The sequence below is a fragment of the Hyaena hyaena genome, unplaced genomic scaffold (assembly GCF_003009895.1).
Source record: "Hyaena hyaena isolate Hyena2069 unplaced genomic scaffold, ASM300989v1 scaffold_227, whole genome shotgun sequence".
In the NCBI taxonomy this organism is placed as follows: domain Eukaryota; kingdom Metazoa; phylum Chordata; class Mammalia; order Carnivora; family Hyaenidae; genus Hyaena; species Hyaena hyaena.
Window position 1 is genome coordinate 736,571 of NW_024080859.1, and position 26,073 is coordinate 762,643.

The following is a 26,073-nucleotide window of genomic DNA, read 5'->3' on the forward strand; positions in this document are numbered from 1 at the left end:
TCGTATTTGTGAGTCCTACTGGCTGAAATGTATTTGTAGCTCGCCCCACCTCCCCAGGTTCAATAGTTGCGGCACTTTGTGGCCAATCAAGGACATGCACCGAGCATGGGGGAGTTTGAATCACTGGGGCGCACACGCCCAGCTGAGGGGAAACCCATGACACTCGGTCACCTTGTTTCACCCTCAGACTCTAAACAGGTGGCTTTTTTGGTGGTTTATGTCTTTCACATTGTTGTGCTTTGTCATTGGCAATTTTGCTACTTAAAAAGGACCCCAAGGCTCGGTCAGCTAAGCATCGGACTTCGGCTCAGGTCAGGACCTCAGGGTCCCTGGGTTAAAGCCCTGCATTGGGATTTTCTCTCTCTCCTTCCGTCTCTGCCTTTCCCCGCCCCTTCAGAATAAATAAACTTAAAACAAATAAAAATAAAATTGTCCCCATGTGTAGCGCTTCAGGCTATCTCATGTCCCCAAAGGCAAGAAGGCTGGGATGTGCCTCCTGGAGAAAATGTGTGTTAGATGAGCTTTGTTCAGGCGAGAGTTACAGCGCTACTGGCTGCAAGTTCAAGGTTACCTGATCAGCAGTATGGATTAAACAAGGGGTCTTGAGACACACAGAAAACCAGGTCATGTATTGATTGCTTGACGAAAAATGTGACCAAAGGCTTGTAGAAACCCGCCTCGCTATTTCCCGTGGGATCCGGCACTCCCTAACTCCATTTTCACTGCGACATTACAGGACCAAACTACCCCGAATAAATGAGAATCGACGAAATGTACCCATCACACAGCAGAGGGAGTCAGGTAGAGCAGCCTGAGAGTTAACACAGTGGGCCCTGGGTTCAAATCCCTTGGGGCGCCTGGGTGGCTCAGTCGGTTAAGTGTCGGACTTCGGCTCAGGTCATGATCTCACAAGTTTGTGAGTTCGGGCTCTGTGCTGACAGCTCAGGGCCTGGAGCCTGCTTCCGATTCTGTGACTCCCTCGCTCTCTGCCCCTCCCTGACTTGTGCTCTGTTTGTCTCAGTAATAAACATCAAAAAAAATTTTTTTTAAATCCCAGCTGTGACCTTGGGCGCCCGTGCCTCAGTTTCCCTATCTGTAAAATACGACAAAACCGGGGGCTTCCCACTGCAGTGCGGGAAGACTGAATGAGACGCTGGATATCGGGTGTTGGGGATGTGGTCCCCACAATACAAACGTGCCTGAAACTATTATTCGCCTTCTGCGCAATGACGGAGGGGCGGACTGGGTCATCTCTGTGACCTACAGTTCCGGCTCAGGCCGTTTCCCCCTCTGTAGAATGCGAGTGGTGGCAGCGTAGCCCTAGATGTCCTGCACCGGGTGCACATCTGCCCCCTGCTGCTGCAGTGAAGACCTCGAGCTGCAGAGGCCCCGCGGCCAGGATCAGGCAGGATCAGGACTCCAGGCGGCGAGCGCAGGGCCGTGTTTATTGCCGGGAGGATGCCCGGGTGGCCTCCGGGCACCAGAGAGTTTCGACACAAATGACTTGAAGGCACTGGTTTCCGTCCAGCCCCCACCCATGCCCCGCAGGGCCCGTGGGGGCAGGAGACCCCATCACCCATCACCAAGCGGACTGGTCCTGTTCTCTTCTCCAGGGCTGACGCTCCTCAGGGTGGGTGGCTGAGGGTCTAAAATGCCCAGCGCCGCCACCGAGGTTCCCCAGATGCTGTGAGGCGGGGTGGCTGCCAGTCCCGGGGCATCCAGCAGGGGGCTCTGCCCTGGGGCTGATGAAGGGCTACGAAACGCTGGGGGGCAGGCGCGCAGCCGCAGTCTTCTCCACCACAAAGCCATAGTTATACTGGGGAGATGGGGGGGCACATAGTGAGTGAGGGGCCCTAGCAACGCATGAGGAATGCTGAGGGGGTGGTGACGATTAGGGACTTAGCGATCTCCAGCCCTTGGGAGAAGGGGTGTGGCTGGGGGAGCCTGGGGCCATAGGAAAGGAAGCAGGGAACACCCCGTCCCCCCCAGCACGCCACCCTGGGCCCTGCACCCACCTCCTCCTCAATATCCGCCAGTGACTTGATGGTCAGGTCGGCAAAGGCAGAGAAGGCCTGGCGGGCAGAGGCAGATCAGCCTTGGGCGGTGACCCCAACCTGGAGCCCCCCTTCCTTGAATCTCAAGGAGGGCCTCCCTCAGTATCTGCCTGAACATCCCCTCACCCCTCCTGCCACAGCCTGGAGCCGAGGGTATGCAGTTGTCCCTCCTGATTCCCCATTCGGGGCCTGAGACCCTCCAGCCTCCTCCAACTCAGCACCGTGGGCCTCTGTGCCAGGGCACTGGGTGCAGGCAGGGGCCAGACCCAGGCGCCCTTCCCCCCCCCCCCCAAGCACCTATCGTAGACTCACCAGGGGGCCACAGCTCTTGCCCTCAAAGCGTGGGTGCAGCGTGAAGGGAACACCTTCCATGGCTGAGGGAAGTGAGTGAAGACAGAGGCTCAGGCACAGGGGGCTTGAGGCCTGCCTGAGGCCCACCCTAATCAGAAGGGCTCAGGCCACCCCCACTCGCCGACCATTAGAGAATGGAGAAGGCCCAGGAATGGTTCCCACCCTGGCTATTCAACCTTGGGTAAGTCTGGCCCTCACCCCACCCCCACCCCCACCCACCAGCCCAGGGGCTTGGTTTTTCGCTCTGCACTCACCTGAGATGCCGTAGAGGTTGGAGGCCTCGTAGATGGAATCGCTCCTCCGCAGAGTAGAGGCCCGGGAACCAGCCCTGGACAGGGTCCGCTCGGGAAAGCCGCCCTTGCTGGTGGAGGCGGGACAGCACAGGTCAGGCCTCACTCTGCCTGTGGCCGCCCCACCCCAAGCCTGAGGACTCACCTGGGCTGGGCAGTTGGGTCCAGGGAGAGGCCCCGCATATCCCGGCTGAGAGCCCGGGGCTTGGGCACCGGCCGTGGGGCCTTGGCCTTCTTGCACCAAATGGCAAAGCCTCCCATGTCCCTGGAAGGAGAGATGAGTGAGGCGGGGGTCTAGCCGGATGGGGTGACCCCAAGCCCTTAGGGGGACTTTCATTTCAGCATCTCGGCCCGTACCCTAAGCAACACCCTAATGAATACTGCTGGGTCGGACCACCACAGTGTGCATTTCAGACACCTCAACTCAGGCTTCCCAGGAAACCTACAAGATTGATACAGTTACCCCTGTCTTAACGTGTGGAAATCGGTGGGGCGCCTGGGGGCTCAGTTGTTAACGATCCGACTCTTGATTTCAGCTCAGGTCTGGATCTCATGGTTCATGAGATCGAGCCCCACGTTGGGCATTGAGCCGACAGCGCAGAGCCTGCTTGAGATTCTCCTTCCCTCTCTCTCTGCCCCTTCCCCCCAAAAATAAATAGACTTTAACATGTGGAAATTGAGGCACAGATAAGCAGTAGAAGGCACAGGAGGGGCGCCTGGGGGGCTCAGTAGGTTGAGGCTCAGGTCATGATCTCACAGTTCATGTGAGGTTGGAGCCCCAAGCAGGTTGGGATTCTCTCCTTCTCTCTCTGCCCCTCCTCCCCTCCCCCCCCACCTTGTGCACTCTCTCTTTCAAAATAAATAAATGTTAAAAAAGGGGAGGGCAGCACAGGAGGCCTCAGGGGACTCCATGAGGGTCAGCAGGGCAGATATGGGACCTGGAGGGCAAGGAAGGAGGCCAGAGGTAGGGGGTATGGGGGTACAGGGGCCCTACCCTACTCGCAGATATCCAGGCACCGTCTTGGTCTTCCCACTCAGCCGGACATCAAACACAGCTGTGTCTGCAGCCCCCAGGGGCACCAGCTTCACACACATGCGTTTCTTCTTGGACACAGAGGCCTCTGGGAGTGGGGGTGGGGGGCAAGGGAGTGAGAAGAGGAGAGAAGCAGAGAAGGGACCCAAAGGTGGCTCCGGGATGATGCCTGCCAGGCATGCGCTAGTTAAGGCAGCTACCTGAATAGCTTTAGGTCAGTGGTTAAATCATGAATGGTATAGGGGCGCCTGGGTGGCTTAGTCGGTTGAGCGTCCGACTTTCGCTTAGGTCATGATCTCGCGGTTCGTGGGTTCAAGCCCCGCGTCGGGCTCTGTGCTGACTGCCAGCTCAGAGCCTGGAGCCTGTTTCAGTCTGTGACTCCCTCTCTCTCTGACCGTCCCCTGCTCATGCTGTCTCTCTCTCTCTCTCTCCTAGAAATAAATAAAACATTAAAAAAAAAAAAATCATGAATAGTATAGCCATAGGAGGGGACTCCATGTAGCCTTGAGGAGCCATTGGGGCAGGCTTATCTTTGGTGACATGGAGAAGCATTCATGGGGTGATCATGGGCACCGATGGCAAGGGTGGGTAGCTGTGGGAGGAGACGGAACAGAGTGCCCAACCTGGCCCTGCAAACCTTGCTTTTCCTTAGTCCTCTAATCCAGGGGTCAGCAAACTCTGGCCCATGTGCCAAAAGACACCCAAGATCTCTTTTTGCAGAGCAAAGGATGCTTTTCACATTTTTAAAGGATTATGGAGGGAAAAGGCAATAATCTGCCCTGCAAAGCCTAAAATATTTACCATCTAGACCTGTACACAAAAGGTTTGCTGACTCCAATATCAAGAGATACACCCTGAAAGTCAAATACACATGACAATGGGCACCTGGGTGGCTCAGGGTTAAGCGTCTGACTTCGGCTCAGGTCAAGATCTCACGATCTCGCAGTCTGTGGGTTCCAGCTCCACGCAGGGCTCTGTGCTGACAGCTCAGAGCCTGGAGCCTGCTTCAGATTCTGTGTCTCCCTCTCTCTCTTGCCCCTCCCTTGCTAGTGTTCTGTCTCTCTCTCTCAAAAATAAATAAACATTAAAAAAAGAAAGCAAGCCAAATACACACGACAAGACACAGTGAGAGGCAGGGGGCTGGTAAGCGGAGTGGTCAGCCCCAGGGCTACAGGAGTCAGAAGGGAAGCGGGTTCAACAGAGACCTGGGGGAGAATCAGGCATAAGCTAGCCACAGGAGTCGCAGAAAGGTGCTCCAGGCAGAGGAAACGGTGTGTGCAAAAGCCTGGAAATGAAAAGGCGTGGAAAGGGCGAAGGTTCCACTTGGCTACCAGTTAAGAAGTTACCAGTAACACAGCAGGTCGCCACTGTTTCTCGGGACACAGGCTGTGCCAAGTGGCACATTTTTACGCAGGGCGGGGCATGTGGCCCCGCCCTGGGACACAACTCGACGCCTCGGCCAACTCTGTCGTCACCCAGTGCATCGAGTGGGCAGTAGAGACTCGGAAAACGAGCTGTCGCCCCTCCACCCCTCCCTGGTCCTGCCCGCAGGGCCCCGCACGCCGCCCCCCACGTCACCCCCAGTCTCGGACGCGGGCCTCACTGGAGTCCAGGGGATCGCAGACCGGGGAAAAGCCCGGTGGGAGGGGGCTCCTGTCCACCAGGACCTGGACATCGGCCACCACATTCTCCTGCGGATTCTGAGAGGGAGGAAGGGGAGGACACGGCGACAGTCATGCCGCAGCGGGCAACAGCGCCCCTGGCGGTGGGCCCCGCACACGGACAGGGGAGCGGGCTGACCCCGGGGATTCCGAAGGTGGGCGCCCCTCATTACCTCCAGGCTGCCCAAAGAACTGAAGCACAGAAAGTAGCCAGACTTCTGCGCGAAGCTCTTGCCGAAGCTGGCGGGCGTCCCTTCCACGGTGCAGGAGATCTACGGTGTGGACGGGAGTCAGCGCCAGGCTCCCACCCGACGCGGCCGCCTGTGCCCCCACTTAATCCCCGGGCCCCGACGCCGCTCACCGCACTGAATCCCCGCGGCGGAGGCGCCGAAGCCGACGACCAGACCAGGCCAGCCAGCGGTGCCGCGTCGGTCCCGGGTGCTGGATCCATCCTCCGAGCCCAGAGCCGAAGGCCGGGACGGCCTCAGATGTCCGAGCCGACGACCCGCGGCCCGTATTAGGGCAGGGGTCTGAACTACAACTCCCAGAGCACCGTGCGAAGGCGGGGCGGGGGTGGCGGCGTAAAAAGAGCTGTCTGCGCGTGCCTGGAAGAAGCTGGCCAATCGCGTGGGAAGATGGAGCCACGCCCCCGCGCATCGCGCAGGCGCACCCATGGGCGACGTTTGCGGAAAATTGTCTCGCCGCCTTCTCACGCCCAGCAACTTCCTCCCGAAATGTTCCTGCTCAGCGCGCCGAGGTCTTGCCGGCTCCAAACCAGAACTACGCTCCCCAGAATTCCTTGCGGAATCAGCCTCTCCGGAGACTAAAGGAGGAGGTTTCATCTTAGGGAAGAGATTTGAAAAACTGCAATTGTGGTTCTGGAAAGTCATCCCAAAGGAAACGTCCATGGGTTATGCAGCTATTGGTTTAAATAACAAAAAGCACGGACCGCCCTGAACCATGAAATCGTGTGTCACTTGAGGAGTTGTTCATGTGACCGGTGGGAGACTCTGCATTGTGTGAATGGAGGTCTCGGTTCTTGGATTCCCCCATGAAAGAGTTACCTGAGGATCCGCGCTTGAATAAAGACAGCTAGAGGGAAGGTAGCAGGCACAAAGCAGTTCTTTAAGTACAGTACACTTTCAAGATAGGGTAGAGCGGGCAGGCCCAGAGATGCCTGCTGCCAAGGGGCTAGGGGTGTCTTTTCTTTTTCTGTTTGTGGGTGGCTTCTAATCATCTAAGGGACTCCTACCTATTGGGAGGGGGAGTTTTAGGCCCTACAAGTTTCTTGCCGGAAGTGTCATGGCCACCTTCCCCCACATAAGGGTAGCCGGTAGGGGTCGAAACCGCAGTGCAAATCTATTACAACGAACATAGGCAATCGCCCTGCAGTAGAGCTTGGAGAGGAGACCGCAGGTTCTGCACCTGCGGTTCTTGGTTGGCCCGCCCTGGTAGAAGCCACAAGGCCTAGTTGTTGAAAACCACATCAGAAATGTTGTGCCCTGAGGCTTCTATTGCGTGACCTATTTTCCCCAGCCCTTGGCTCCAGCTGGGGTCTAACTAACTGCCTACTCAAGCATCCTCACACAGAATTAGGTTTTTTTTTTGAATTAGGGTTTTTTAAAATGAGATATAACGTATTTAATATGGTAACATGCTTTTACACCCCTCTGGGGGGGGAATACGAAAAATAAGGGAACGGTATTATTTAATCTTCCATATTTTTCAATTTTCTGCAATATCATGGGTTGGCTCACTGGTTTTTGTACAACTTGTTGAGCTAAAAATGTTTTTGTGTGTGTGTAAATGATGGAAGGGAGGGGGGAATAAAGAGTATTTAGTGGCATGTGAAAAGTATACAACATTCAAATGTCGATGCCCATAAGAAACAAACACCTTGGAAAAGACGACCCGATAATGAGATTCAGGAGTGAACTAACCATGGGCTCCCCTAGATGTACCCTCATTATTTCTAGTTCTCAGGAGGAATGTGGGTTCAAAACCTGGAGAGTTCCCTGGGTGACATTTGAAACTGGACCCCACCCTTGGAGGGCAAGGAGGGACCAAAGAAAGAAGTCAACTACTCTAGATTGGTAGGGGGCAGCATTTTGTTTTGTTTTAAGTTGACTTTGTTCTTCCTTTCTTGAGAGGCAGAGAGAGACAAATCCTGCTCATGAATGTGCAGAAGAGGGAGGGAGAGAGAGGGAGGGAGGGAATCCCAAGCAGGCTCCGCACTGTCAGCACAGAGCCTGGTGTGGGGCTCGAACCCACAAACTGTGAGCTCATGACCTGAGCCGAAATCAAGAGTCAGATGCTTAAAAGACTGAGCCACCCGGGTCCCCCTAAGTGTTCGACTCTTGATCTCGGCTCAGGTCTTAATCTCAGGATGGTGAGTTGAAGCCCCATGTTGGGCTCCATGCTGGGTACAGAGCCAGGAGGAAGGGAGGGAGGGACGGAAGGAAGGAAGGGAGGGAGGGAGGGAGGGAGGGAGGGAGGGAGGAAAAGATTAACCACAAAAAGAGAAAGTCCAGTGTGTGTGCTCTTCCCTCCCACCTGGATGTGGGCTCAGGCGCGGGCTGCACTCCCTGACTCCCTCCCACAGGACACTGCACCAGAAAGGGGAAGACGTAAGTTTGCAGTGGAGACACCTGACGGGTGCTACCTCAGCCAGGTGATCAAGGTCAACATCATAGTGAAAAGTCCCGCTGATGGCATGTGCCCTGGACACAGTGTGCCAAGAAGGACACTTCACCTCTGGGGTCCTCCCCCAAACGGTCACCCCAGGCCAACCATGGAAAAAACATCAGACAAATCCCAACTGGGGAGCACCCTATAAAACACCTGACCAGTTGTCAAAACTGTCAAGGTCATCAAAAGCAATTAAGTCTGAAACTGTTTCAGCCCAGAAGCGCCTAAGGAGATGTGACAACTAAATGTAACCTGGGGTCCTGGGTCCAAAAGAGGACATGAAGAAAAAACAAGGGAATCCGAATAATGCATAGACTTTAGTTACTACTAACCTATCAGTATTGGTTCATTCATTATAACAGATGCACCACACAAATGTGAGATGTTAAAAGTAGAAGCGACTGGAAGTGCAGCATGTGGAATATGTGTGTACTGTCCTCACTAGTTTCCTGCAAATCCAAACCCGATCCTTAAAAAAAAAAAAAAAAAAAGTAACAAAGGTAAAATCAGAAAAATGGCGGCCGTTTCCATTGGAATTTTGGAGGGAAAAATCTTACTGTTTGCAAGGGCCAGGGCCAGAGCGAGGGGAATAAGGCACTCGCCTCAGTGGCAAAATTTAAGGGCGCACCAAAAGGTTCTGTTATTATCACACCCATTTGACAGCTACAGGAACCGAGGCCGAGAGGAAATCGTTTGCCCAGGTCCTACAAGAGGCAGGGCTGTTCACACACAACCTTGGCCTCTTCAGCAAGATCATCCCCAATTCCTTGTTATTTGGCTGCTAAGCGGATTTAATGGGGGGGGGGGGTTTCTAGGCAGAGCGCTTCCAGCCAGGAGCCTAGAGGTGCTTCTCCAGGGCTTCTGGGAGGCCGAGGACCCTGGTTTGGGCCCTGCCCGCCCTCTCACTGTGTTATCCACCTTTCTTCCTGTCTCTGCCTGCATCCATTGAGCGCCTACTGGACGCCAAAGCCCTTTACTAGAAACTCCTCATTAGCCTCTATTGATGAGCCTGCTCCTTTTATTGCCTCGCTTTACAGACGACAAAATGGAGGTTCAGAGCGTTTCCTTGGAGTCCCGGGATGGAGAGGCAGATTCTAGAAGTAGGAGCCTAGTTCCTGCAGGAGCCAGGACAGGCGCCGGGGCGACCTTATCTGTTGGCTGGGGGGCGGCCCCTCGTGGCCACGTTGGGAACTGCATCCTGCATCCGGGGGCGGGGCGCATCCAAAGCCGTTCCGGGGCTTGGACTTTCATTTTCCCAGCCTCTCGTCCCTCCTGAGACACCCTCCATGGTTCCCTATGGTCCCTTCGGTGGGCACAGGGACGCTAAGTGAGCCCCAGCTGGGTCACCACGGAGACCCCTAAACACAACATCCAGAGCCTCTTGGGTCAGAGCCAGGCCCTGTCCCGTCTTCCACGCACCTCTCAGTCTCCGGTTCCCCAGTTTGAGGCTGAATCAACAACAGCCGCTGCCTCTTCAGGTCCTGGTGCACATGAACACGAGGCTGGCATGCACGAGACGCTTAATAACTGCAGATGTCACCCTTAGTTACATGCAGGGGAGGGACAGGAGCTTGAGATGGGGTGTCGCAGGCAGCCCCAGCTCTCTACCCACGGCTCACTCGCGGGCACCAAGATAGAAAATCTCCAGGTTTGAAATCAGCACAGATTGGGGCGCCTGGGTGGCTTAGTCGGTTAAGCGTCCGACTTTCGATTAGGTCATGATTTCGCGGTTCGTGGGTTCGAGCCCCGCGTCGGGCTCTGTGCTGACTGCCGGCTCAGAGCCTAGAGCCTGTTTCAGTCTGTCACTCCCTCTCTCTCTGACCCTCCCCTGCTCACGCTGTCCCTCTCTCTCTCCTAGAAATAAATAAAAACATTAAAAAAAAAAAAAAGGAAATCAGCACAGATAAACCACCTCTTTTCCGGGAAATAGAAACTGAAAGCCTAAAATCTATGTTCTGCAAATACCCATTCAAGAGCCTCTAGGTCAGAGACGATTTTCTGAAAGCTTTGTCATTGGTTAGGACGGACCTTATGCTAATAAGGGGGCAGCCTCAGCCAGAAGAAAGTTCCAGCATCCTCCCCTAACTCCCGCCCAAATTCATACACTCAGGGGCAGATCTAGAGAGCACCCACTTTTTACCACTACCGGACCCTGTCCAGGACTGAGTGCTCAGACACCATGCTGTCAGGCCAGCATCTGAAGTGGGTGGTGGGCTTCCTGACCCTGATGGTGTTGGGTCTGCTTGTGGCCGTGATCATCTTTGCCATCAAGGCCAACAGCAAAGCCTGCAGGGATGGCCTCCTAGCAGAGCAGGAGTGTAACAATGTCACCAGCGTCCTGGAGGTCCAGCTAACCCAAACCCAGGAAGTCTTACAGAGGACCCAGGCCCAGGCTGCCACCTACAATGAGACTGTGGTAAGCGACTGCAGCTCCCTGTGCTTGGGTGGTCCCCACCGGTCTAGAGGGAGCTGAAGAGAGGCCTTGACCTTGACCAGGACCCTAACTGAATCCCAATACCCCCCCCCCACACACACACACCAGGTTTTAGTGGCCTCTGAATTCTCCCAGCAGTGGTGTGGGGCAGGGTCTTAAAACTCCTCGGAGCACCCAAATCAGCGGTGTCAGTATCACCACTAGGGTGTGGAAAAACCTCCAGCCTGGGGTGGGAGGAGCTAGAAACTTCTCTCCGCACCAGTCCTGGGCAGCAGAAATCCCATCTAAGGACTGGGATGGGGACTTTACCAAGTCATAAAGAAGAAAGGGGCTCTTGATATATCCACTGAATCCCTGAGAGATTTTGAAACTTTCATTTGGGTCTTGATATGAGGGACCTTGAAATTCCAGCTGACACCTAACTTGAGCTTGGAAATCCCCCTGTGTTCTGGGCTAGAGGGGACCTCTAAATCTTGGGCAATTGGAGGTCTAGGGGTTTCTTCTAGGGTTTGGGCTACAGGGAGCCTCTAAATTCCCATGTTGGGGGGTCTCAAACCCCCTATTTCGAGGATCATACCCTTAGCGGCCCTGGGAGGGTGGGAGGCTGAGGTTGCAGCGAAGGTTGGAGGGGAACCTGAAAGGTGTTTGGAGCCTTGCCCCTCCCCTCTGAACCTAGGGCCTGGGGAGGGAGTCCGGCGCCCAGGGCAGCAGCCACCCTCGCTGCCCGGGCCAGAGCCCCAGCCGCTGACCCTCCCCTCTGTCCCAGGTTACCCTGTTGGCTTCCCTGGAGAGGAAGAAGGCCCAGAGTCAGGAGCTGCTGGCGAAAGAGGAGGAGCTTCGGGGTGAGAAAGCACAAAGCCTGGGTTCCAAGGAGGGGGATTCGGAGAGGAGGGTCAAGTATTGAAGAGGAGGGGAGAGGGAGCGGCCAGAATCCAGTGGAGGACGTGAAAAGACGTACCCCGGATTTCCAAATTGGGGTGGCGTGGGAGCGGGGCGGAGGCGGTGTCAGGTCCCAGGATGGAGCCTTCCCCCTACGTTTCTCTCTCACCGTAGGAGAGATTGCGGAGTTGAAGCGGAAGCTGCAGAACGCTTTGCTCGAGGTGGAGCGACTGAGGTCGGAACCACGCCCCCTGACCACGCCCCTCCCCCGGCCCTCTCCCGAGACCCCGGACCCCCTTTGCACGGAAAATTCCCCATTGCTCAGGGCGCAGAGTTTGAATCCCAGCCTCGTCCCTCTGGTTCTACAAGCCCCCTCCCCTTCCCACTGCCTTGGTGGGGGAAGAGGGGAGATTCTGAGGGGCGGATGAGGCCAGGGCTGGTGGAACCAGGAACCAGTCCCTGCGGTTGCCTGAGTTGGGCCCACATCTTTCCCCAGAAAAGGGAATGAGGCCTCAGGCAAGGAAAACGAAACCGCATCTGCCAGCTCCTCCCCGAAGGCACTCAGCCCCTTGCTGGTCCCCTTGCACCTGCTGCTGGTGGTCGGTGTTCTGCTGGCCTGAGGTCCCTGCCGGTAAGAACCGGGCAGCCTGGGGTACAAGAAAGGGGGACGGAAAGGAGGGAGTCCAGGATGAGCCAGGGTCTGGGGAGGCGGCCTGCCTGCACAGAGAGGCGTTTGGGGGCCAGAGAGGACTCTGAGTGGGGAGGCCTGGGGGCGAGGTGGGGCTTAGGAAGAGGGCGGGGCGTCTTTTGTTCCCCTCCAGTCCACCCCGAGTCTCTCTTAAGACGTTGTCTCTTAGGGGCGCCTGGGTGGCTTAGTCGGTTAAGCGTCCGACTTTCGCTTAGGTCGTGATCTCGCGGTTCGTGGGTTCGAGCCCCGCGTCGGGCTCTGTGCTGACTGCCAGCTCGGAGCCTGGAGCCTGTTTCAGTCTGTGACTCTCTCTCTCTCTGACCCTCCCCTGCTCACACTCTCTATCTCTCCTAGAAATTAAAAAAAAAAAATTAAAAAATTAAAAAAAATAGACGTTGTCTCTTAGGCCATAGTCTTGACTGATCCGTTCCTGCTCTGCTTTCAACCCTTGGAGCCTTCCCTGACCTGACCTGTCGTGCAGGAGCCGCACTGCGGCACAGTTGGGGGGAGGGGGTGCCCAGGGAGCAGCCGGGTTGGACAAGCCCGGGAGTTGGCCCAGGGCTACCTCCCCATCTGACCTTCCCCCCACCCCCCGCAGAGCTGGGCAGGGCATGGGGTGGAGAGACCTACTTCTCACTGTCTTCTGAGGTCTTTGACCTCCAAGAAGTAAACACCCCTTTGGGGGCAGAAAGACTGTTACTCTCAAGTTCCTGGAGTGCTGCTGTGTCGCCCCCATGCGTCTGAGATCTGTCCTGCAGGCGAGGGTGGACACCACAGACATCCACACCCAAGCTTCCCTGTTCCAGAACGTTCCCAGGAACCCCTAGGGTTTGGGCAGCCATCATCCGACCGCCTCCCTGGCGCTCCTCACCGGGGACCATCTTAAAGGGCCCTCACCAGTGCTGACTGTGTGCGGAGCAATGTACCCTTCCACTCTTCTCCTCTCTTGCTTCCTCACTGGACCTCCCAGTGCCCACTCCAATGGGGAACCCAAGGCTGTGACAGGGAACAACTCTTTGTACTTTCCAGTCCCATCCCACAGAAAATCCAGGGCTGGTACTCAAGCCCCCATCTGCAGACACACACAGGCCAGGCCTTGGTCACAGTGCTCCCTTCACCCAAACTCCTATTCACCCCGCAGTACCCAGCTCTGGGAACCTTCCTGCAGAGGGTTCCTCCGCCTCTTCAAAACGGAGAGCTATTGTCTTCATAGACTCTTCATCTTCTTTCTGGGATCCTCCCAGGCTCTATAAAGCCTTCCTCCTCTGTTGTCTCCCTTTCTCCACATTCTTCTGGAATCCCAACTATTGTCCATGCAGCTTCCTTCCCGGGCTGGAGCCGGGACCTCTGTGTCTGTCGGCGCTGCTGACTTTTGAGCTGGATTGTTCTCTGAGGTGCTGGAGGATCTGGAGCCCCTGGCCTCCACCCACCAGATGCCTGTGGCCCTAGCCCCGGGCTGTGACAACAAAAATTGCCTTCGGACAGTACCCAGTTCCCCGTGGGGGCGCAGACTCCCTGCCTGTGAGGACCTCTGCTCTAGAAGCAGAAGTCCTGGCCTTCCTCGCCTCTGTGGCCCCAGCTCACAGGAGGGCTCAGGAAGTTGCTTTATGAGCAAGTCTTGTCACCCGTGTGAAATAAGTGCCTGGACTTGCTCGTGATTTCTCAGCTGCTCCAGGGGCAATTGAAAGTCCTGATTCCCACCCAGAAGCAAACCCTTCTCGTATGCCCTTGGGCCTCCCCCACCTGTCACTGCAGCCCATGGCTGGACGGGCTCATATTCAAGAGTTTTGATTGGAAAGGAATAGGAGTTTGGTTCACGAGGCCGGCCACCTGGGGAGAAGGCCGACTCTCCAAAAGCCAACTCTAATGTTGCTGCCCGGCCCAGAGATTTGTAAAGGGATTTAGGGCAGTGCGGTGACCTGTGACAGTTCTTAATTATGTGCCTTCTTGATGGTGCCAGCCACAGACATTGCTATTGTGGTGGTCAGAGGTTGTGCAAGGGACCCTGGGTCTTTGGTGCCCCAGGCTGGGGGGGGGGGGGGAGGTACAAGAGGGTTTGGGTCCCTGGTGCCCGGGGTGGTCCAGGAGACCTTGTGATGTGCAGAAATGCTCTGTTGTTTCTAGGAAAGAATGCATGATCTATAAATGTACAAAGAAAGGCGGGCGCCTGGGTGGCTCCATCGGTTGAACGTCTGACTTTGGCTCAGGTCATGATCTCGCGGTTCGTGAGTTCGAGCCCCACATCGGGCTCTGTGCTGACAGCTCGGAGCCTGGAGCTTGCTTTGGATTCTGTGTCTCCCTCTCTCTGCGCCTCCCCTGCTTGCGCTGTGTGTCTCTCTCTCTCAAAAATAAATAAACATTTGGGGCACCTAGGTGGTGCAGCTGGTAAAAGCGTCTGACTTCGGCTCAGGTCATGATCTCACGGTTTGTGGGTTCAAGCCCTGTGTTGGGCTCTGTGCTGGCAGCTAGCTCAGAGCCTGGAGCCTGCTTCTGATTCTGTGTCTCCCTCTCTGTCTGACCCTCCCCTACTCATGCTGTCTCTCTCTCAGAAATAAAAACATTAAAAAATGTTTTTAAAAAATACACATTTAAATAATAATAATAATTTAAATTTAAAAAGTATATACAAAGAAGGCTTAGCTAATCATTCCTGAGGGCTCATAGTGCTCACAAAAATTTAATGACTAGTAGGGTGGCCTGCGGCTGAGGCAGCTTCGAATCCCCCTCCATCCTCAACTCCCAGCCCCAGAGCTGTGTTTCAGTGCTAGCAGGGGACAGGTTTGCCCGACATAATGGAGTCAACTTGTTCAGCACATTTCTCCTTCCAAGCCCCTATACGTGGCTCCTTCCTAAAAATGCCCCTGTAGGGGCCCAGATGGAGGCCACTTTGGCAGACAGACTATTTTGAGTTAAAAAGCAATCAAGGGGCATCTGGCTGGCCCCCTCAGTACAGCTCATGACTCTGGATCTCGGGGTTGTGATTTCAAGCCCCATGCAAGGTGTAGAGCCTACTTAATAAAAGAAAATTTTTAAAAATATGGAAACCAATCGGGGCACCTGGGTGGCTCAGTCAGTTAAGCGTCCGACTTTGGCTCGGGTCATGGTCTCTTGGCTTATGAGCTCGAGCCCCATGTCGGGCTCTGCGCGGACTGTGCAGGGTCTGCTTGGGATTCTCTTTCTGTCTCTGCCCCTCCCCCACTTGTGCTCTCACTCTCAAAAGAAAGAAACAAACTTTAAAAATAAATAAATAAATAAATAAATACTAAAAAGCGATCAAAGCCCAGCAGATTCAGGAAAAGCTCTGTCCTCCCCTACAATTGCCTAAAAAGAATTTAAATAGAGGACTCACTCCAGGAAGAGAGCTGTTATCACCCCTGAAAACATTGCCCGTGAACTAGATGTGATAGACAGACAGGAACTTAGCAAGGCCTCTTTGACCAAAATCCTCTGTGTCCCATTGTTTCTGAGTGGCCCAGCACAGATTTATTTACTAAATATTTACTCTTTTTCATCTCTCTGTGAATTGTTTTCCTTCCCTTTGAAATCCCAGACCCCCACCCTCCTCTCTTCAGTTTAGAATGACTTCTATATCTGAGGCGCCTCGGTGGCCCAGTCGGTTGAGTGTCCAACTTCGCTCAGGTAATGATCTCACAGTTTGTGAGTTTGAGCCCCGCATCAGGCTCTGGGGCTCTGTGCTTACAACTCAGAGCCCAGAGCCTGCATCAGATCCTGTGTCTCCCTCTCTCTGTGCCGCCCCCCACCCCCACTCATGCTCCTCTCTCTCTGTCTCAAAATAAATAAACACTAAAAGCAAACAAACAAACAGAATCCAACTCTTGATTTCAGTTCAGGTCATAATCTCACAGTTCTCGAGTTCCAGCCCAGCGTCAGGTCTGTTCTGACAGTGCGGAGCCTACTTGAAATTCTCTTTCTCTCTCTGTCCCCTCCCCCACTCTCCCTCCCTCTCTCAAAATAAATAAACAAACTTAAAAAAACATAGAATGACATGCATGCCTGATTTTGCCTGTCTTTGGAATGTCCGGGTCTGTGTAGATTCCCCATATGGATGAAATGAAAATTTATGTTCTCCTCTTAATCTATCTATGTCAGCTTGATTCTTAGTCTGGTTAGAAAGATGTAGAAGGGGACAGGAAATTCTTAGCCACCAGAGGACTTGCTCTTGTTGGGCTGAGATTGTTTTTTCCTCTAGTAAGGCATTAGCGATAAGGGAGTAAAAGGCAAGCCGACACTCTTCAAAGCCCCCCACCCCCAAGGAATGGGAAAACCTGATGGTTAAAAGGCAATCTTGGGGCACCTGGGTGGCTTAGTCGGTTAAGCGTCCAACTTTCGCTTAGGTCACGATCTCGCGGTTCGTGGGTTCGAGCCCCGCGTCGGGCTCTGTGCTGACTGCCGGCTCAGAGCCTGGAGGCTGTTTCAGAGTCTGTGACTCCCTCTCTCTCTGACCCTCCCCTGCTCACGCTGTCTCTCTCTCTCTCTCTCCTAGAAATAAATAAAACATTAAAAAAAATTTTTAAGGCAATCTTATCCACAGCCTGATCTCCAGAAACCCACAGACTCTGTCTTCTGCAGTCCCTACACCACCCTCCCCTCCGTAGTGAGGTGGGGAACACAGACAGGAAGGAGATGCGAAATAGAATGCAATTTCCTTATAAACTGCAGCCCGTTGACAAATACTTGAGGCAAAATCAGAGTGAAACATTTCTCCAGGAACTCCCTACTGTCTTAATGTTAATGCCTTGCTAGAGGAAAAATAACTTTAGCTTGACAATAGCAAGCCCTGGGGGATCTTGAGAACCCACTTTGGGGGCCCCTAGGGGGCTCAGTGGGTAGAGCAGCCACCTCTAGGTTTCAGCTCAGGTTGTGATCTCACAGTTCATGAGTTCAAGCCCTGCATGGGGCTCTGTGCTGACAGCTGGGAATAACCTGTTTGGGATTCTCTCTCCCCCTCAAAATTAAAAAAAAAAAAAAGCCCTCTTTAGCATATGAAAGTCCTTCTGGAAGCCTCTCTTTTGCCTTGACCTCCCCCAACTCCATAGTATATATCAGTCACTCCTCACAACCCCAGTGCAGCTCTTTCTGCCCACACATCCTGTCCCTGTGCTTTAATAAAATCACCTTTTTGCACCAAAGACGTCTCAAGAATTCTTTCTTGGCTGTGGGCTGAAGGAGCCCCCCCCCACTCCAAAACCCCATCAGTGTGATGAGGTTTGGGGGTGATGGAGGAGTTCAGAGTTGATGGCCAAGAAAGAAGTGTTGAAGACGTCTTTGGTGCAGAAACATGATCTTATTACAGCACAGGGACAGGACCCGGGGGCAGAAAGAGCTGTGCCGGGGTTGTGACGGGGAGCTCATTATATACCTTCAGTTTGGGAGGGGGTTAGGGACAGAGTCCGTCTCCAAGGAATTTTCAAGCAAGGTTTCTAGGACCTTGAGGGGCTAGGTATTGCTAGGGAAACACCATTTATTACCGTTTAGTAAAACCTCAGTCATGAGGCCCTTCAGATGTACATCAGGGGCCATATGCTTGGAGTCTGATTCCCAGCATATACTCGGGGCTAAGGATATAGGAGGTTTGCAAAGGAATTTGTATGTGTTTCCGGAGACTCACAGGGTCCTGGGGGGTCAGGATAGCATTAAGCCAAGATTCCCTATTGCCCCCAGCAAAGTGTCATCATCGAGGCAGCTGAGCTCCTGGAAGAAGGTCACTGCCTGTCTCAAGGTCACTGCCTGTTTCAAGGACTCGCCAATGGGCTGTAGGCAGAAAGGGAATTTAATTTTTCATTTGGCTTTGTTTCCCGCATCACCACGGCAAGCACTTAAACCCCCCTTACATCTTGATGAAGGCGATATTAGGGCTCCAGGAAACGGTCTATAGGTTTCTGGAGATTAGGCTGGGAATAAGATTGCCTTTTTCTCACAGTTTATTAAGTTATCCATCAACTGAAGGAGACACCTATCCTGCATGGCTGTGATCTCTGTAAGTCACCGATTTGTTTTTCTTTACTTTCCTTTGCTCTTGGTAGCCAGAGCTACCTCAAGTCAGGAATGTCACACATATCTGACCTGGGCAGGGAGGGGTGCTAGCTTGTACTCGGCCCTCAGCTTGCCTCATGCTCCCTTACCAAGTGGGGGGGGGGGGTTCTGGAGGAGATATACAGATCAGGGGGTAGGGCTGGGGGGTTGATTATAAGGAACAGTTAGCTGCCAAAGAGAGGAGGGGGTGCTCAGGTAGAACAGAAAGCCATCACCGTGGCCTTGGGATGCAAAAGAGGAGGTCTTAAGGGGTCAAGGAGCAAATAAAACGCAATAGGGGCCTCACAAGGGAAAGAGGAAGAGAAGGGGGAAGAAGTGGGGGAGGAGGAGGAAACAGATGGGAAGGAGAAGAAAAAGGAAGTAGTGGGGAGGAGGAAGAAGTGAAAGAAGGGGAGAAGGAAACCGGAGGGCCAGGGGCAGGACGAGGAGGGTAGAGGGGAGGGGGAAAGCGGAGGAGGAGGAGGAGATTCGCCTCTGAGAGGAAGGGAGAACAGAGGCGAGTTGTAAAGCGGCCTGGAGCTGATTTACAGTGTCACATCGCCCCCTGGCGGCCTAGTGGAGAAGGGCAGGGAGTTGGGGCCCATCCCCTCCGGCCCTCGCAGGCAGTCCCAGAAAATGTGGCAGCCTGAGCCAGGCCGACCTTAGTCGGTCGTGCAGCCTCGCGTCTTTAAGCCTCCGTTTTTCCACGAACAGAATGGGGACCCTCGCCGAGTGCCCCGAATACAAATGGGTGCTTCGTGAGACTGTGCTCCCATGGTTCCCACTCAGCTCTATGGGGCAGGAGCTAGAGCGATCCCCACTTCAGTGGGGGAGACCGAGGATCAGAGGACAGCACATGCGATGCAGAGGCAGAACTGGAACCCGGGACCCCCCAGTCCTGTCCTGGCCTCGGGTGGCCTAGGCTGGCCCCTGGCGGGGGTCTAGCCCCTCCCAACGCATTCGGGAAGCCACGGCCCGGGCAGGGCGGAACCGTGGGTGTCTCTGGCGCCCCAAGGTGCCAATTAAATGCTCGTGGCTGTCTGGGGCCAGAGCTGTGGACGGCGGCATGGCCGAGCTGGGGCCAGAGCCGGGACGCGCGTGGCGGGCGCTAGCCCTGTGCGGGGCTGCGGTGTTCCTGGCGGCCGCGGCAGCCGGCGGGGCCCTGCTGGCCTGGAACCTGGCCTCCTCGGCCTCCCGGGGACCTCGCTGCCCGGAGCCAGGTGCCAATGCCACGGCACCCCCCAAGGATCTGGCGCCGGAGGTCGAGGAGCTGCGGCGCCAGCTGGCAGAGGCGACCCAGCGCGCGCAGGCTCTGGCCAGACAGCTGAGCCAGGCCAACCGAGTCCGTGGGGAGCTGGAGGAGACACTAAGGGCCTGCGAGGGCCGCCAGGTAGGTGCGCAGGGTGGGAGACTGGGGAATCCGGAATCAGGAGCGAGGGCCTGCGAACGCAGCCCCTCTCCCCCACCTAGTGCACTGGTTTCCCTAATTCTTCAATGGAGGGTGGCAGATGAGACTAGCGACGGAATCCCTCCCCAATACTACCAGTTCCCTCTTAGGTCTGTCTTCTGAACAAGGTGGCCCCCCCAATTCTCTGCCATTTGCCTAGTAGATGGCGGTGGCTACAGAAGCCCCAGACCCCCGACCCCACCTGGGGAGACCTGTGCTAATAACCCTCCCCCTGGGTGCCCACTCAACCTCCCCCAGTCGGTGTCCAGCAGCCCTATTTCTAGAGAGGGACATTCATGTCACCTGTAATTAGGAGGCTAAAGTTGGCCTCTTGGGGGAGGTACTGGCCAGGTCCTCCCTTTTCCTCCGGCCACCCCTTCCCAAACTCTTAACCCTTCCCAGCCCCCAGACCTTGCAAAAGAACCATTCCCAGGGTCCCAATCTTTCATTAACCAACTATTGTGGGTCTCTGTGTACCAGGCCCAGAAGGGGCTGGGCAGTGTGAATTTTAGAAATCAAAACAGACCTCTACCCTTTACCCACCTGCCTAAGGGAAGGGCCCCAAGCCGCCGAGGTTAAGTGCAGCCTGCTCTGGGTTCGAATTCCGACTCTGCCCCTCAGTGGAAGAAGTTCTGAGAAGGCCAGGCCAGTTGTTTTAAAGAATAATGCCTCACCTAGGCGAGGAAGCAGACTCCAGAAACCTGGTCATTGGCAACCACCAGACTGGCTCGTGTTAGTTTGACACCCCAGTGAGTCTAGATGTAGCTGGGGTTGGGACTGCACAGCTAAACGGTTTCCACATTCGGTGGCTTGAGGGGAGCACGGGGGCCTGGGCAGAGCAGCTGTCATCACTCAGAACCCCAGGAGCCCCAAAGAACATTCCAAATAACGCTCAGGGAACGGAGTCACCAGGGTCAGCTGAGTCTTCCCCAGAAGGAGGGGAGACTTCACTTCTCCCCTGCACCCCCTCCCGCCCCTCTCCCCTCCTTACTTCCTGTCCACTCCTCAGAGCCGGCTTCAGACCCAGCTGATGACCCTGAAGACGGAGATGGAGGAGGCCAAGGCACAGGGGACCCAGATGGGGGCTGAGAACGGGGCGCTCACAGGTGTGTTGGGGCGCAAGGGGTGGCCAGGGCTAAGGGTGGGAGGTGCCTAAAAGGTTCCTGGTTACGCAAATAACACGCACAACTGCAAATGTAATGTAAACGACATGTAAATAAACGCAAAGGCCACGCAAACGTTCCCAAAAGACAACTCAAATGCGACCTAATATGCCAATGCCATTTACACGACTCCCAAGAGCAACACAAGCCTATGAAAAGTTCTGCAAATGACACGTAAAGCTCATGCAAACCGCGCACAAATTTAATTCCAATAAGGCAACGCTACAAATAGTAGGCGGCCTGTAAACTCCAAGGCCAGCGTTAAGCGTTAGGCGGGTGCGGCCTTGGGGTCTTGGACCTGACCTGGCTCCCTGGACCCGCAGAAGCTCTGGCGCGCTGGGAGGCGGCAGCTACTGAGTCTGCGCGGCGGCTGGACGAGGCGCAGCAGCGCGCACGCGCGGCCGAGGCCGAGGGCGAAGCGTGCGCGGCCCGGGAGGCGGCGCTGCGCGAACGCGCGTGAGTGAAGGGCGGGGCCCGGGGCGGACGGGCGCGGCGCGTGGCCAATAGCTGCGCGAGACTTGGTTCCTTTGACCGCCCCCCCATCACCTGGAGGGGAAGGAGGGGAAGGGTCCCTGGGGCGTGGCCGTGTGGGCGGGGCCTGGGGGAGTTGAGTGACAGGAAGGTCAAAGGCTCCTAGAGTTGGAACCTAGGGGTGGTGAAGGATGTACGTTCTCGGGGGGCGGGGGCTAGAATCCCCAGGTTGAGGCCGGCGCTGTGCAGGCATGAGCCCCCGGGGTCGGGCGCACGTGGAGGAAGGGCGAGGAGCGGAAGAGAAGGATGCAAGTAAAAGGAAGTACCGAGGGAGAGGGCGGGGGTTCTGGAGGCTGAGCTCCTGGAAAAGGGGATCGGAGCCCCTGGGGAGGGGTCCCAGGGATGGCTGGGGGTGGAGAAAAGTTAGGGGATCCTGGGAGTGGGGGAGCTCGTGGGAGTGGGGTTCTCAGGAAAGCTGGAAGAGTACTGGGGGGAGGATGTCGGGGGACGGGGGTCCGGGTGCTGATGGGCCCCTCCCCACTTCCCGCCAGTAAAGCCCTGGAAGCCGAGCTGAGCCCCCAGCGCAGAGTGCCGCATCCCCGATCCCGCTCCGGGTCCCGACCGCGACCCAGCCCCCGCTCGCGCTCTCGCCCAGGAACTTCGGGGGGCTGCCGGCGGCCGGCCCGGCGCGCCCGAGGGTGAGTCAACCCCCAGCAGGTTGAGGGCCCGAGGCCAGGAGGGCACACGCTGTGGTGGCCCTGCTGGGACCCGTAGAGAGGTGCCCACGCTGGATGAGATGCCCAGTCGACAGCCATCAACACTCAGCTCTGGACCCGGAGTCGCTCTGAACGGAATCTACAGAGAGGGAGGAGACTCGACCTTCTCTCCCCAGCCAACTAGTGCTGATTTTACAGATGAGGAAACTAAGGCCCATTTGATGACACAATGAGATAGTGCTGATTTGGGACTTCAGTCCCGTCTAATGACAGGGTTGCTTCATGCCACAGACGTGAAGAGTTAGGGTCCAGCCCTGGCTCACGAGTGACCTAGAAGGGTCACTTCTCCCCTCTGGGCCTCGGTTTACCTTGTCTGTATATCACATGATTAGAATCATGTTTAGCGAGCCGGCCTATCCTTGACAACACACACCGACCAAGATGGCACAATGGGAAAACTACAGACCCCTCCACCCTCTGAGGAGGGTACAGAACTCCCAAATGGAATTTTAGCCAAAAGAATGAAGTCCCACATTTTTTAAATGCATCACGACAAAGGCGACATCGCTGAGATGCAGGGAATGCTCAGTATCCAGCAGTCTGCCGATGAAATTCACCATAGTAATGGATCAAGTGAGAAAAGTTCTGGAAAGGCTGTCAAAATGAGGGCCCCCGGGAAGATGACCGCTGTTGAGTATTTAATATTGTTCCAGCGGTACTAGCCAATGCACTTAGACAAGGAAAAGAAAGAAGAGATACAGACATTAGAAGAGTGGTAGGGAAATTATAGCTTGGATCATATGTGAGCACTGTTTATATAGGTCAAAAATAATAGAAATACTAACAATTTCGTATGGCTCAATTTCACATTAATTTTGTTGTTTACCTTATATTTCACATGCCTTCAGACTTACAGAAAAACTGGAGGGTTAGGACAAAGAATTCCTGGATACTCTTCACCCGGATTCCACAAACATTAGTTACCACCTTTGCTTTATTCTTTTTCTCTCTCCGAAAACGTGCAGAAATGATGTCTCATTACCCATAACTCTTGAGTGTGCATTTCCGAAAAACAAAGACATTCTCCCACATAATCACAGCACATTGATGAACATCAGGAAGTGGACGTTGATAAAACACTATTATCTAATCTACAGACTTTAATCAGGCTTTGCCAACTGTTCTCATAATGTCCTTTTAACAAAAGAATATCCTGGCTCACACATTGTATTTGTCAAGTCTTTCATCTCTTTTAATCTGGAACATTTCTCAGTCTGTCTTTGCCTTTTATGACGTTGGTATCTTTTAAAGGCCCAAGGCAGTCATTTTATGAAGTCCAAATTTGGGTTTCTGTGATGTTTCTGTAAGATTAGTTTCTGGTTGGCATTTGGGGCAGGAAAGCCTTTAACATAATATTATTATCACCTGGTAGTATGATTTTATATATAGAAAACCCAAGAGAATTAACTGAAACTTTCATAGATCTAGTTCATATAGTTATTTATCTCCAGGAATACACTAATCTCCTTCAGCTGTAAAGAGCTCTTATAAATTAAGGTTTTCAAAAAAACAGCTCAGTAGAAAACTGGGCAGAGAATATAGACAGTCATTTCATAGAAATATGCAAAAAAAAAAAAAGCGACCAACCTCTTTCCTAGAAACGAATTGCAAATTGAAACAACAATGTGGTCCCACTTTCTCGCTGTTAGTCTGGCAAATGTAAAAACAAAAGCAAATCACCAAGTACCCTGTGCGGGCACTGCTGTGGAGAAACAAGTAATCCCACATGGTGCCAATGAGATGGCTCAGTGGTACAACCACTTGGAAGGGGAATTTTCTAGAACCTCTCAAAATTAAAAGTGCATATATCCTTTGACCCATCAATTCCCCTTCTAGAAATTTTTCTACAACCCTATTTACACGTGTACAAAATGATGGACCAGGGCACCTGGCCGACTCAGTCTGCAGAGTGCACTCTTGATCTACAGGTTGTGAGTTCAAGCCCCACGTTGGGTGCAAAGCCTACTTAAAAATAAATAAATGCATGCATACATACCTAAAACTAAACAAAACGAAATGATGGGATGGACAAAATGTAATGCAGATCCCTGGGTTGGATCCTGGAACAGAAAAACACTTAGTGAGAAGGTCAAATAAAGTCTAGAGCATAATTAATTTAACATACTACAGTTACTTTCTTAGCTTAGATGAACAAAATTTGGACACCATGGTGTAAAAGAACTTGACCATCGAAGAAGTTGGGTGAGGGCTCTTCAGGGGCTCTGTACTATCTCTGCAACTTTTCTGTAAATCTAAAACTATTCTAAGATTAAAAGTTTACTTTTTAAAAAGAGGCTAAGAAAAATAAAAAAAAAGAGGCTAAGGCGGGGGGTAGGGGGAGGGGAGGGAACAAGGACATTTATTATCACATTCTTGGTAATTACAAAACATTGGAAACAACCTCAATGTCTTCCAGCCAGTGGCTGTTATGAATGAGTGTCCATGCATCCACACAGTGGGACATTATATGACTGTTAAAGGTGACAAAGGAAGTCTCCTCTGAGATACATTAATATAAAAAGCAGGAGAGTGATAATTGGCGTGCATTTTTTAAAATGCAGGGATGAAGAGAATTTTACCCAAATAACTCTAAAGGAAACACTGGTCACAGCCTTGGCCTCCGGGGCAGGAACTATGGGGACTGAGAGCGGGCGGGGCGGGGGGTGGGGTGGGAGGGGGGGAATCAGTCTCCTGTTTCTCTGTATACGTTTTTGTAAAGTTTGCATTTTTAAAACCATGCACCTGTATTACATTTAAAATAATTAAAATTTGTTTTTAAAAATTCCAAAGAGGCTGGTATTTGGGGGGGATGGAAGCCCTTGGAACTCTTAGCCCCCACCATCCAGTCCTGCTAATTACCACCCCCCACCACCACCCTGGGGGTCGGAGGTACTGGACCTGAGCCTTTACCCGGGAGGGGCCCACGCGGAGGGGGAATTAGAGGGCCCACTCCCAAGGAGGAAGAGCAGCTGAGGGGCGGGAGAAGGTCTAATCTCTTAGTTCTGCTGACAGCCACCAGGGGTCGCCCCAACTTGCACAGCCGGTTGCTGCCCGCTAAGGGCTCACAGCTTGAGAGGGGAAGGCTGGTTCTGAAAGCTACCCCACCCCCAACTCTGGCGTCAATCCACAAGTGAGCAGGAAGTGGCTTCTTCTGGAGTCTGGCAGAGCGGAGGACCAGGAGACTGACCTTGCTTTGTCTGACTTAAGACCCCTTCACTGTGCAGCTGTGGGATCCAAGGGTAAAAGGGCTGGGCTCAGGGATGTAAATGGGACATAAAACATTCTCACTATTGTCACCTTACTCTGTGGGCTTCATCTTGGCCATACCACCGGACCCCTGAAAATCAGTGTCGGGGAGGGAGGGAACTAGGGAGCCAAGGCAGGTGTGTGAGCAGAAATGGCAGTTAGATCTAGTGTCAGAAAGTATTGGGAAGAGAGAACACAGACTGAGTGAGGGCTTTGAACCCCCAGGGATTGAGTGAGGATTGAAGGCGACCTGGAGAGAACAAGCCCAGAGCCACCCCCCTCCCTTTGCACTGAGGATCACTTCAGCTCCCCAGGGAAGTAAATCGCGCTCCTTGGTGGAACCCATCTCCTGGACCCCCATCTGTTGCCACCTCACAGGGCCAGTCTTTGACCTGCACTTGCCTGTTCTGCCTCCTACTCTCTAATTATCCCTCAAAGTCTCTCTACCTCTGTCTCTGAGTCTCTCTCTCTTTTAAATATTTTGAGAGATGGAGAGAGAGAGTGGAGAGGGGCAGGGGGCGGGGTGGGGGGGGAGGGGGCGGGGACAGAGGCTCCAAAGCGGGCTCTGCGCTGACAGCAACCAGCCCGACACACCGCTTCCAGCTCACAAATCTCGAGATCATGACCTGAGCTGAAGTCAGACACTTAACCAACTGAGCCACCCAGGCGCCCCGAGTCTCTCTCTCTCTTCATCTGTCCCTGCCCCTATCACCAGCACCTGCTCCTAGGTCCCTGCCCTGGCTTCCCATCCCCAGAGCCCCCCTCCCGTGGCTGCGGTGACAGTAGGAGGGGACAGAAATGGGAAGCCTTGGTGACTGCAGGAGAGCAGCTGAGACAGCAGCAGCCTGACCCGGCCACC

General features: G+C 54.1%; 3 protein-coding genes across 4 annotated transcripts; 2 read left to right on the forward strand and 1 right to left on the reverse strand.

Moving 5' to 3' along the window:
* Window positions 1-1,425: 1,425 nt before the first annotated feature.
* Window positions 1,426-6,078, reverse strand: MVB12A (multivesicular body subunit 12A). 2 transcript variants are annotated; one of them, XM_039243363.1, is made up of 9 exons: window positions 5,751-5,919; window positions 5,563-5,661; window positions 5,332-5,428; window positions 3,690-3,816; window positions 2,841-2,960; window positions 2,660-2,766; window positions 2,367-2,428; window positions 2,016-2,072; window positions 1,426-1,816 (listed from the first exon to the last, which is right to left on the reverse strand). In XM_039243363.1, exons 1-9 carry the CDS (start codon window positions 5,838-5,840, stop codon window positions 1,754-1,756), a joined length of 822 nt encoding a protein of 273 aa, XP_039099294.1. In that variant the 5' UTR covers window positions 5,841-5,919; the 3' UTR covers window positions 1,426-1,753. The 2 variants fall into 2 exon arrangements, with proteins under 2 accessions (XP_039099294.1, XP_039099293.1); XM_039243362.1 differs by lacking the exon at window positions 5,332-5,428 and having other exon boundaries at window positions 5,751-6,078.
* Window positions 6,079-10,176: 4,098 nt separating this feature from the next.
* Window positions 10,177-14,313, forward strand: BST2 (bone marrow stromal cell antigen 2). The gene is made up of 5 exons (XM_039243364.1): window positions 10,177-10,493; window positions 11,278-11,353; window positions 11,565-11,625; window positions 11,887-12,021; window positions 14,203-14,313. Exons 1-4 carry the CDS (start codon window positions 10,257-10,259, stop codon window positions 12,008-12,010), a joined length of 498 nt encoding a protein of 165 aa, XP_039099295.1. The 5' UTR covers window positions 10,177-10,256; the 3' UTR covers window positions 12,011-12,021; window positions 14,203-14,313.
* A 4,369-nt stretch (window positions 14,314-18,682) lies between these two features.
* Window positions 18,683-24,237, forward strand: CCDC194 (coiled-coil domain containing 194). Its single transcript, XM_039243282.1, has 4 exons — window positions 18,683-19,501; window positions 20,568-20,664; window positions 21,045-21,177; window positions 21,744-24,237. The coding sequence occupies exons 1-4, from the start codon at window positions 19,178-19,180 to the stop codon at window positions 21,892-21,894; spliced, it is 705 nt and encodes a 234-aa protein (XP_039099213.1). The 5' UTR covers window positions 18,683-19,177; the 3' UTR covers window positions 21,895-24,237.
* Window positions 24,238-26,073: the final 1,836 nt, after the last annotated feature.